Source organism: Zalophus californianus, chromosome 3 (genome assembly GCF_009762305.2).
Source record: "Zalophus californianus isolate mZalCal1 chromosome 3, mZalCal1.pri.v2, whole genome shotgun sequence".
NCBI lineage: Eukaryota > Metazoa > Chordata > Mammalia > Carnivora > Otariidae > Zalophus > Zalophus californianus.
The window spans coordinates 80,398,166-80,409,538 of record NC_045597.1 but is presented as its reverse complement, the minus strand read 5'-3'; the positions used below and the strand labels follow the sequence as shown (position 1 = coordinate 80,409,538).

Sequence of the window (11,373 nt, the reverse complement as noted above, 5' to 3'; positions counted from 1 at the left end):
GGAGGGGGGACCAGAGGGAGAGAAGCTGACTCACTGCTGAGCAGAGCCCGATGTGGGGCTCAGGCCCAGGAACCCAGAATCATGACCGGAGCTGAAGGCAGACGCTTAACCAACTGAGCCACCCAGGTGCCCCAAATGGTACTTTAAAAAAAATAAGTTGAACATTAAAAAATCATGTATTCCTACTAAGTACACTTCTTAATTCGACCTAATCCTACTAAAATTAGTCTTTAACTTTGATAAAGTGCCTCACATGAAACCTGGGTGATTATATTGTATAAAACAGAACTGACATTCTGTGTACACGTATAAGCAGAATACCATCTTTTAAAATCCATTTAACTCAGAAAGACAAACAGTAATTCTAATTTAAGATTTTTATATAAACACAATCAACAAAATCTAGTATCTATTGCAGAGGGAAGAACTGGTAAGAGGTGACAGTGATTCAAACCATAAAACAATATACTTGAAAAACAAATTTTTTAAAAATGTGTACTACAAATTCTGGCTAGATTACTTTAAATAATGCAGTATACTCCATCTAGAAAATATAGGCTTCTCTTTTTGAAAAGGAAAACTGTGCATCATAAAGTAAAGAACATTCCACTGATTCCACCAGGCAAATAAAAAAATAATCAAATAGTAAGTTTCAACCAATAGGAACCCCTTGAAGATATTTATAAACTATACATGATTTTATAGAAAAAGGCAAGTAGTAATATTCCCAAAGTAACAGTGTTCCTGGTTGTGCCTTTAATTATTCAGTCTTTTAAGATTCAAACGTCAACTATTAATACTTCCTTCAGTAAACAAGAAAACAAAATTTCAAGTTTTTTTACACTTAGAAGACAGGGCTTTTGACAAAAAAGCTAATATATAATAGATTTTAATCAGATACTATTAAAAAAATTTAAGAACGGATACTAAAAAAATTCTGAAATTCTTCACTATTTCAATAACCAGAGTGACGTTCTATAAATTACTTGTCCACATTCAACTGGGAAGCTTTGTGTGTTTCATTTTACACAACTGTGAAAAACAATTATATAAAATGAGCACACTAAAATTATTTCCTATTTTTCGAAATTTAGTTCTGAAAGGTGCAAGAAAGGAAACAATGCTCTTGAAAGTACGACACTACTCTCGATTTATTTATTTAATCATCATTTGTTTAGGATGAAATAAACCCACATGGGTCTATTCAACTTAAGTGATGGACGTGCTACTTACTTTGAAGATAAATAAATTGGTTTTCTTCCTTTCCACCTCTCCCCTCCACCCTGCCCCAAGTAAGTCCATGGCTACAAATATCTACTGATGAAGTAAGCACAGGAACATATTTACAACTCTTTAATTTAGGAGTCAGATATGTGGGTGTTCACTAACTTATTTTTGAAAATAGTAAGTCTGACTTTTCAAATCATTAGCACTCTCTTATATTTCAGGAACATATTTTAACATATTACTAGATACTATAACACAATAACACACACAAAACATTTAAATACCACAGTACTCCCCAGAAAATTTCCTCTATTTTTGCAAAATAATGTATCCCTTTTATTTGAGAGTCCCATTTAACACTACATTTTAAACCTTTTAAGAAAGGTTTAAACATTAACTTCATATTCACTTTTTTAAAATCACACACTTATTTCAATCACACACGAATCTTTTTCTCATTCAGAATCTAGGTTGTAATTTATCAACCAAACCCCCAAATATTAATTAATGACCATTAATCATTCACACTAATACTTTAATTATTATAGACTTTACATATACACACCAAGTTACTGAAAGTTCAAGTATGTTTTTGAATAAAATGTAAAGATGTAATTTCAATTAGTATTTGAGAAACAAGATCCAACATTCCATTAATTCCTTTTTGATAACTTCTATTTCTTATATTAATGGCAATTCTGGTGAAAATAGGTTTTTTCCCTAACATTACTGATACTGTTGGGTTAAAAACAAATATTTAATTTCTTTCACTGAATGCTCAGTACTCATATTCAAAAGAAAAATCCAAAAATTCAAGGAATAACAAATTGGATTTTATGAAATATGGGTGAACCAAAAGTTCTTTAAAAACTAGATCTGTCAAAAAACAAAAACAAAACAAAAAAACTAGATCTGTCATCAAGAAAACCAATTTATTTATCTTCAAAACAAAAATGGGGAAATTTTGACAAAATAATTAGGAAAATGGGTGTTCCTTTATTTTATGTACATTAATTACATACTAATAGCATATGAAATCTAAATCCTACAGACTTTAAACTCAGTATTTCAATTCATGACACAAAAAGAAAAATAATATTGTGATATAATTCTAAGATTGTTTCATATTACCTTTTTATGGAAAGAATTATGGTAGCATATGACAAATTCACACTTATTTAGAAAAGCTAATACTATTATTTTTATATCTACTGCTTTTAAGCAAATGACACTCAAATATCTTCCCCAGTACGTATACTAATTCACAAGAAAAAATATTGACTGAACCAGCCACAAAGTTGTTTATACTAAAAACTGAATAACTGGGAGTTCACAGATGCTCCACTTGACTGTCACTCAGAAGCTGACTGTTCCCAGGGTAAACTTGATAAGTACTGGAACAAAGATTTTCTTGATGCAGGGAAAAAGCTGTGTAGAACTCTGTTCTTGGAGCCAGAGTTGAGCCGGACACTAGAATGTTCAGGAGATTAGGACATCTCTTTGTGCACTGGCTTTCAAATGTTCTTGAATCAATGTTACAGAATTTCACAGCCTTGGTCAAAGACAGCTTGGTATTAACATCAAAGGATCAAGTTTTTCCCACTCTTAATTCAGCTTTGAAGCAAAACAGTGCTAGCAATTACCTAGGATTATATGAATAAAAATATAGATGATGGGAAAGGTATATTTAGGTGTAACAGATATCATTTAAAAATTATAGTTAATGTTAAAACTCCCTACACAGCAATTAATTAATTAAAACAAATTCCACTCCCTGCCAACTCATATACGTGGAAAATGTGATGAGAACAGTCTTTTTTGACTATTATTTACAATCTCCAAATCATGTTTTCAAAGATTTGCCAAGAAACAAAAGCCTACGAAAACCGCAAATTTTAGAAAATAATTCCATCCATACAGCTGTGTCTAAAAAATATGTGAAATAGTACACAAGAGAAATGTTACAAAAGAATGCATCTCAATTTTGCTTTACACCTGCTTATATGCAAGATTTTAAATTAACGAATTTATTTCTTTACAAAGTATGCCTTCCAGCATAAACATAATACCATGCAAAAATGAGTTAATTTTTACATACTGTTCATTTCAAAACAGCAGTGTATTTTTCATTAAAATGCTAAAAGCATAATACAGTAAACACATTGAAATGTTATGTGAGAAATAACTGTTATGATCAATGGATGATGCATTAGATTTGTGGTTTAAGGTAAATATATAATTCCTTAAATGTAATTTTAAATTAAACATGGCTGACATACAAAATTTGAAATATAGCAAGGACTTTTAGAATAACAATTATAATGTAATAAAATCCGTTTCTTCCAAGTACCGAAAATCAAACTTCACAATACCTATTTGACAGTAAAGGGATCTAATCTGATTCCAATGACCTTAGCCATTCTCAAATTAATCCCCCCCTTTTTTTTAAATAAAGATCACCACTTGAACTGTATTCCTTGGAAACAAACACAACTAGCTCTGTCAGACATGTTTACTGGAGAGACTTACCAAACTACAGGAAGATATTTACAACACTGCAAAGTTAATCCATCTTTAGTACTTCTATAAACAACATTCTCAAGAAATGCCTAATTTCTTCTAAATCACACCAAATCCTCACTTAACATCCAACCTAACAGTACTGTTTGATTTTAAAAGAAAACTTAAAGGGTTAGGATCTAGATACTGACACCAAATAATGGCAAATAAGATTAAAAATAAACATTATTTTATAAGCAAAAGAGATTTGCCTCCAAACAGTTTTTATTTTTCCAAGATTCAAAAGGTTTATTTGAAAAAAATCAGCACAGGACAAAGATATCCTTAATATTCCTTCTCAGAATATTTGAATATTCAAAATTTATATGAAATGTAGACAGCAACTCTGATTTCACAGAAAGAACATCAATGGTTTATACAAATGTAAACCCATTCCCACATCCCTCCCCAATGTACTATTCTATCCACCCCTTACTGACATCAGCTTTCACTAAGCTTCTATCTTCAGTGCTACTTGCAAAAACTAAAAAGCAGAAAATCATTTTCATTTTTAAATGGTTGGGATTAATTAAAGCAAACAAAGTATTACTGTTACACAAAGTTTAGTAAAACTATGAGAGAATACTACTAATAACATTTGTAAATTATCGAAAATGATTTCTTTATTGAGATTAAGTAACTACATAGACTTCACAGTTCTATGGCATACTTATATGTAGCTAAAGTCACAAACACATTTTAACATTCACAATGATGAGCATCACCATTACCATTCTAATCTACAAAGCTTATGTATGAATAAAGAAAAATACAAAAACCTCGTTTTACAAAAAAAAAAACTTTAAAGTCTACATACATTAACAATAAAACCATTTTTCCAGGTAACAAGTAAAAGTGTAAAGGCATACCACTGCGGTTTTTTTCTCTAAGTAGCCAGGAATGAAAGAATGTTTAATATCTACGACGCTTATTAGGGCCTTCAAAGTTGCCCCCTTGGCTTCCTCTACCAAAACCACCAGGACCACCACTAACAGGACCTACACCACTCATTGGTGCTTGAGGGGTTTCAGAACCTGTTCTACTCCCCATAGGTGATCCCATCTGAGATGATGGTCCTTGAGGAAATCTATCATTGTGCTATAATACCACATAATAAATATGAAGTCCATTTGGAACACGCCAAATGTTAAGTGACAAGAAAAATTGGCAAAATCCCAAGTGGTGGTGTCATGAAGTTCAGCAGAAAGTCCAGCAGAATCAGGATCACACATAGAAGGAAGAAAGGAGCAATTTAATTAGTTACTACGTTTTAAAAAAAAAGGGAAAAAAAAGCATCTGAAGAGTTACAATTGCTAATGCTATGCCCCAATTTCATGAAAAAAGAACTGATTTTAAGAAGTAAGCAAGTGCCATTTTAAACCTAATCAGTATTACAAAACTGTTCTGATTTCTCTTTTTCTTAAAAGCTTATACTGCATATAACTGTGCTGTGTAATAAAAAATATTTTTTTGAAAATCAGAGATAAAACTGGGGAGCAGCATCACATTGAAAAAATAAACATTTAAAAAAGTTCAACAGCAATGCTTTTAACAAAGAAAGTACTAATACAAACAGAGTTATAATTTCAGTATTAAAATTTTAGAGGTGTTTTTCCAGAAAGACTATTAATGGGAAAATATAGTTTTTAAAAACTGACAATATACTAATATGTACTACTAATAGCACAATTAAATAAATATCTGAATCCTATGCTTTGGAAAACTTTACAATAACAACAACATATGTTAATCTCAAAGGTTGACCAGAACTCCCTACATGCAGTAGTAAAATGTCACTGTGAAAAAGACCAAAGGTAATATTTAAATAAAGGTTACAATTTCAGGGGGATGGGTGGGAAAATGGGCCAGTTAATATTATTTTAAGTTATTACAGATGATTATAGGCTACAGAAAAAGTTAACCAAAGTAGTCAAAGTTTTTACTTAGCTTTCAGACATTTTACTATAAAATAAAGCCTCCAGAGAAGGAAACAAGTACACTAATTATATATCATGCGCCATCTGATCATAGCAGATACTATGGCACTGCCTTTTTATCTCTGTACACACTCATTTAAAAAAAAAAAAACTGTTAGCATGTCCAATTTTTCCAAATTTTTAAGACTGCATTTAAAGTAAATAAATTTTAAAATGATGAAACACTGTATCCATCAATTCTAAGACACACATTCACTTTTAACATCTCCGAAATCAGTATGGATTTAGTTGATGGCATGTCTGAATTTAATCGGCAGTGCTTTTTCTTTCTTAGCAGCAATGGCGCCTTAACATTTGTTGTGGTAGTTCCAAAACTAAACTGCCTTTTCCAAAATATACAATCAACCAATTTTCCTTTTCTAAATGTTATTTAGAACAACCATTAACAAAAACCAAATGAAAAAATGTTCTGCCAAGAGCCTCATTTAAACAGTGATAGATTTTAAGGAAAATGAGAAGTTATCAGTCTTGCTACTGATATTCAAGTAAAGTAAGAACTACTGAAAAATTTTGCTTTTATAATTATTTAACCCACACAAAGATATCTTCACACTGTCAAACCAAGACAAACTGTATGCTTTAAAATTTTGTAACAAATATAATAATGAATAATTCTATAAGACTGCAAAATGTAAATTTAAAATACACTTTAAAACTTTAATGTATATTATTTTACAGTTAGAATAAGTTCCCTGAAATTAATCGTAAATCATCTTTTTATTAAAAGTGTTTACTGAAAATGTGTTTTCACACATACTGGAGTTTCATTCCCCACCAAAGGTAAGGAGTCCACAGAGGAAAAGAACACAATCTTAAAATACTTGACCTTTACAGTGGATACTGGTAAGAGGTGGATACATACTAAAAGCAATATAAAAATAATTAACATGTATCTGCCATATACTTGAGTACAAAAGCATGCCATGAATGGTAAATATAACTCTTGTGATAAGTAATAACTGCCTCTCATAAGTCAACATATAACTTCACAAAACTACGTTTTCTTCACTGCATATTGACCTTTACCGCCAAAACAAATGATGCCAAATTATGTTAAGTGTGAAGTTACCTTTGGGGCAGAAAAGTATATATTACTGAATATAATCAAAATAATGTTTATGATACATTACCACTGCTCCATTATCTGGCATCATTGGAGTTCCCATATTTGCAGCTCCTTCTGGTCCCATGGCAGGACCAGGACCCATTGGTGGGCCAGGTATAGTTCCTCTGTTGTTCATATTCATACCCATCATTGGAGGAGGACCTTGGTTACCAGCAGGTGCTGGGCTAAATGCATCTACGCAAAACAATCTATACTTAGAGCTGTCCTATCTTAGTTTAGTAAACATTAAAAATTTAACAATACTTATGCAAACTATATAACAAGACCATTATCAAAATTACTTTCCTTCTCTGAGAATGGGACACTTCTACTCTGTAATAGAGCATTACCTACACTATAAAATTTTCATCCCAAAATCAAATGTACATAAAACAAATAAGACAACTATCAAGTATTTTAGGATATTTGAGACTGTCAAAGTTTTCAAAGTTTTTTAAAAAATGAGTATTACTTGCTATAGTCTGCTTTTTAACAAACTACTCTCTTAACAATGGTAACTATACTCTACCTCATAAATTAACGGCAAAGGATTAGCACTTGGCAAAGACAAATAGGTATATAAAGTTCACTAAAACTAACCTCTTGATTTTAATGTAAGTTACTAAACATACCCTAAAATTGTAGGAGGTACTATTTTTTAACTTTAAAATTTACAGAAATAGGCACTCTAAACAAAGCAACTAAAAAGGGTTGTGAAGACAAAGCTTATTTTTTTAAAGCAAATATAAAGTATTAATAGAGCTATATGAATTTTTTTGACATGCTAAAAATTCTGGAAATGCGGACAATCAGATATACTTCAAATTTTCTCATCAAAAAGATATCCACCCGGTCTCATGTTAATTGCAGTAGTGTTTGAGCTGAAATATATTTATAATGGCTTCAAATACAACATTTTTAGGTATCTTCTTTGAATTTTTTAATTTTTAGAGTACTCATACTTTTCTTCATTAAAAATTTGTAACAAAGACTAACTCCAACTTGAGTTTTCTTTAGTATTTCATTCTATAGGTCAATTTTATGACACTCAGAACTCAATTTCTCAAGAACACATCATAACAGGAGATGATATCTCCATTCAAACCCAGAATTCTACACAGTATCTAATGCAGCTGACCTCTACATAGGACTGAGCCCAGGGAGCAGCTGGGAGGAAAAAGTCTTACTCCCTACCAGTCCCTGGCAATATATATACTACCACTCGTTCTCAACCTAATCCCCAGGAACCTACCACTTCACGGGAAGAAATTACTTCCTTAATCCCAAAATGTTCTCGCTTATTGATAAATCGAACATTACAACTACCCAAGAATATTTCTATTCCCTTAGCATAGCTATAAATAAAAAATTATTACTAGAATTCCATGACATGTCCCACATGGAAATGAGGAAGAATGGAGACACTATCTATAAGGAATCTTAACTTTCCCTAAAAAGAACAGATCAAGGATTAGGTTTTTCTTCTCTTTTTAGTAAAACATAATTGTTACATTTAACTTGCAAGACTCATATGTAACTATACAACTATGGGTTGTATAAAATATATATATGTATATATAAAATAAATAAAAAACATTTCCAACTATCAGTAATTAGAGTATTATTTCTAGTAATTAAGCTTTCTGTCACACAGATATAATTAAACTAAATTTAAACATCTAAGAAATGTTAGAATTATCTGGTCCCCTGAAAAGCAGTTTTATAATCTTATGTTTCGCTTGGTAGATAGACTGGTGATAAACCAGAAAACCTACTGCCACATTCTAACGATGTAACTTGATAGGATATGGCAATTTACCGATTCAACAGTGGCATTCAACTTCATGATAATGATTCATAACTCCAGTAAACCATTAGGACAAAGTCTCAGATGGAATAAAATGTATACAGGAGAAAAGTAAATGGACTGGACTTAAGGGGAGTTGAGAAAGTGCTCAATTGTAATACAGTTCCCCGATGAAATAAAATGCCATAAAAATTTTTAGTTCTCTTAAATTCCTAACTAAATAAGGAATCGAAAGGTATACTCTCATTATTCTTCTGATAAAGTTGCTAACTAAAACAGAATGTTTTCAAGGTCTCGGCAACATCAGAAATACTTCATTTGCTTCTAACATTAATGACAATCTAATAATTACAATGGCATTGCAAAGTACCTACAACCCCTAACCTCACACTATAACCCTTAAAACCACTTGGATTATATTATACACCATTCTACAATTTACTTTGAAAAGACATAAAATTGAACTATCTGTACATTACTATATATTCAACTGTGTCTCTAGAACTTATATACTAGAACTGTGCCTACAGAACTTATGTATTTTGTTCACCAATTAATTCATGTATCCATTGTAACTAACTTCACAATTAAGATCTTTATAGGCAAGGGCCATGTATCATGCTTCCTTTGGATACCAGAGATGCTCAGTAACTTCTTACTGGTAAGAAAAATGACGAAATTAATAGCAATAAACAATTTTAGATGATCTGTTTGGAAGTAGCAAATAAACTGCATGAGAAATAGGGAAAAAGGTTGATCACAGAAAATGTTCATTCCACATATTAGATGCTTTAAGATTTTTTTACTCTATACACTATATATCCTAAGTACTACATGCTAACGGTAATGTAATCTTTACAACAATATGTACATTTTGAGTTACATGAAAATTTTAATTTTGTGACAGCTTCTTTGGAACAGTATGAAATGAATATATTAAAAATTTATCTAATTTTTAAGTGTATGACATTTCAAATTTACTGTTTCCCTCAATAGTGGAGAAGCTAATGTAGGCACTTTCTTCAAAACTTTACATCAACTCTAAAAATGTGCATTAGCCCAGATGTAAAAGACACATCTCATTTCCATGACATGTCATAGATGCCTCCCAACAGTGCACTTCTGTGCACAATACGGTAGGTTAGGGCAAAATAAGCTAAACATTCAGTAAAATGAATAAAAATAACTCCACTTACACAAAAGGTTACCTTACCAATAAAAATTTATAAAATACTCTCAAGAAGTTTAAAAACACTACACACTCAGAAACTATCAAACTTCTAAGAAAGGTAAAAAGAGCCAATTTGAAAGCATGAAATTGGATTTTTAAAAAATGCAACAATATAGTTGCATTACATCATGGAATGACTGAACAGGTTTCAGGTTGTATCAAAACCTGGTTACAGGTTTCTTTCATTAAATCTATTAAAACATAATATACCTTTTAGCCTTCAATGAAACAAAATTCTTCCTTAGCGTATTATTTGTAATATACTTGTATCTTTTTTCAACTTAATAAATATAAGAGATTTCACCATTACAAATGTTGGTTCCAAATTTTAGTTTGTTACTGATATGTAGATACCACAAACAGCATGTACAATTCCCCAAAGAATTACAAGTTACAGAAGGCTTATGCTTCAAATCCCTACCTCCCATGTTTATTGCTCCACGGGGACCCATATCACCCATTCTCATTTCCTGTTCTCTCTGTAAGTAAGCATAGTTGTCACAGTCAACCTATCGATCTTATGACTTTACATTTCCCATCTAAAATCAAAAAGAAAAGAATCAATTGGGACATCACTTTCCATTTAAAAAAATTAAAATTTTCCAACATCACTTACTTATTAAGAACACTGAAAAGAAACTTCAATCTCCCAGGTCTGATATACCACAGAGCTCAAGCACTCAGTTTATACTACTAGATTATCAATGTGTCAGATTACATAAAATCTACCACAGAACATTTTTAATGTTCAATAGAGCAAAGACATATGCCTAGATTCCAAAAAAAGAAAAATCTAGTATTAATAACCACCAGGGCCAATTATTTTTTCCTCCCAGGACACTAAAGTCTTAAAACAAAAAGACCATTACCCCTTTTATATTCAAATGTATTCAAACATCCAACACAAACAGCTGTGGGGCACTAAGCTAAAAATAGTTATATAGACAATTTTCATTGTTAATACATCTTTGCATTTTTATTCAAATACTTGAGCATTGTTTCACCCAAGACCTAAAGATTTGCCATGAAAAGTCTCCATGACACACAAACAGTTGTTTAAAGTTCAACATAACACTGCTTCCTTTATTTGAACAAAGGTTTTGCTTGGAAATCTAAATAAAAGTGTTATTACACAGTCGGCAAGTTCTGAAACAAAATGCTCTTGAGGTTAACTGTGATACAAAAGGTCATGCAAATGACAAACTTTTAAATTTCAGTAAATTCAACTACTTCGGAAAACTAATTTATTAACAGTAGTTATATAGAATTAATGTCGATGAAATCTCTGGGTGAAATTACTCAACATACTGTAATTCAAATTTGCACTATTATTTAATGACCTTTTCCATTATCAGACCAGTGTGTTAAATGTAGCAATCATAAAACACATTGAGACAAAAGTAGCAATGTCTAAAACTTTAAAAAAAAAAAAAGCGCACAATTTTTC

General features: G+C 31.2%; 1 protein-coding gene across 1 annotated transcript in view; it reads right to left on the bottom strand.

Moving 5' to 3' along the window:
• Positions 1–165: 165 nt before the first annotated feature.
• PSPC1 (paraspeckle component 1) overlaps positions 166–11,373 on the bottom strand; it is a 72,711-nt gene continuing 61,503 nt past the window's right edge. Inside the window, exons 7-9 of the mRNA XM_027588340.1 lie at positions 10,348–10,405; positions 6,914–7,083; positions 166–4,884 (exon numbers count right to left, since the gene is read on the bottom strand). Of these exons, the coding sequence (XP_027444141.1) occupies positions 4,699–4,884; positions 6,914–7,083; positions 10,348–10,405 (414 nt within the window). The 3' untranslated portion in view covers positions 166–4,698. The remainder of the gene's footprint in view (positions 4,885–6,913; positions 7,084–10,347; positions 10,406–11,373) is intronic.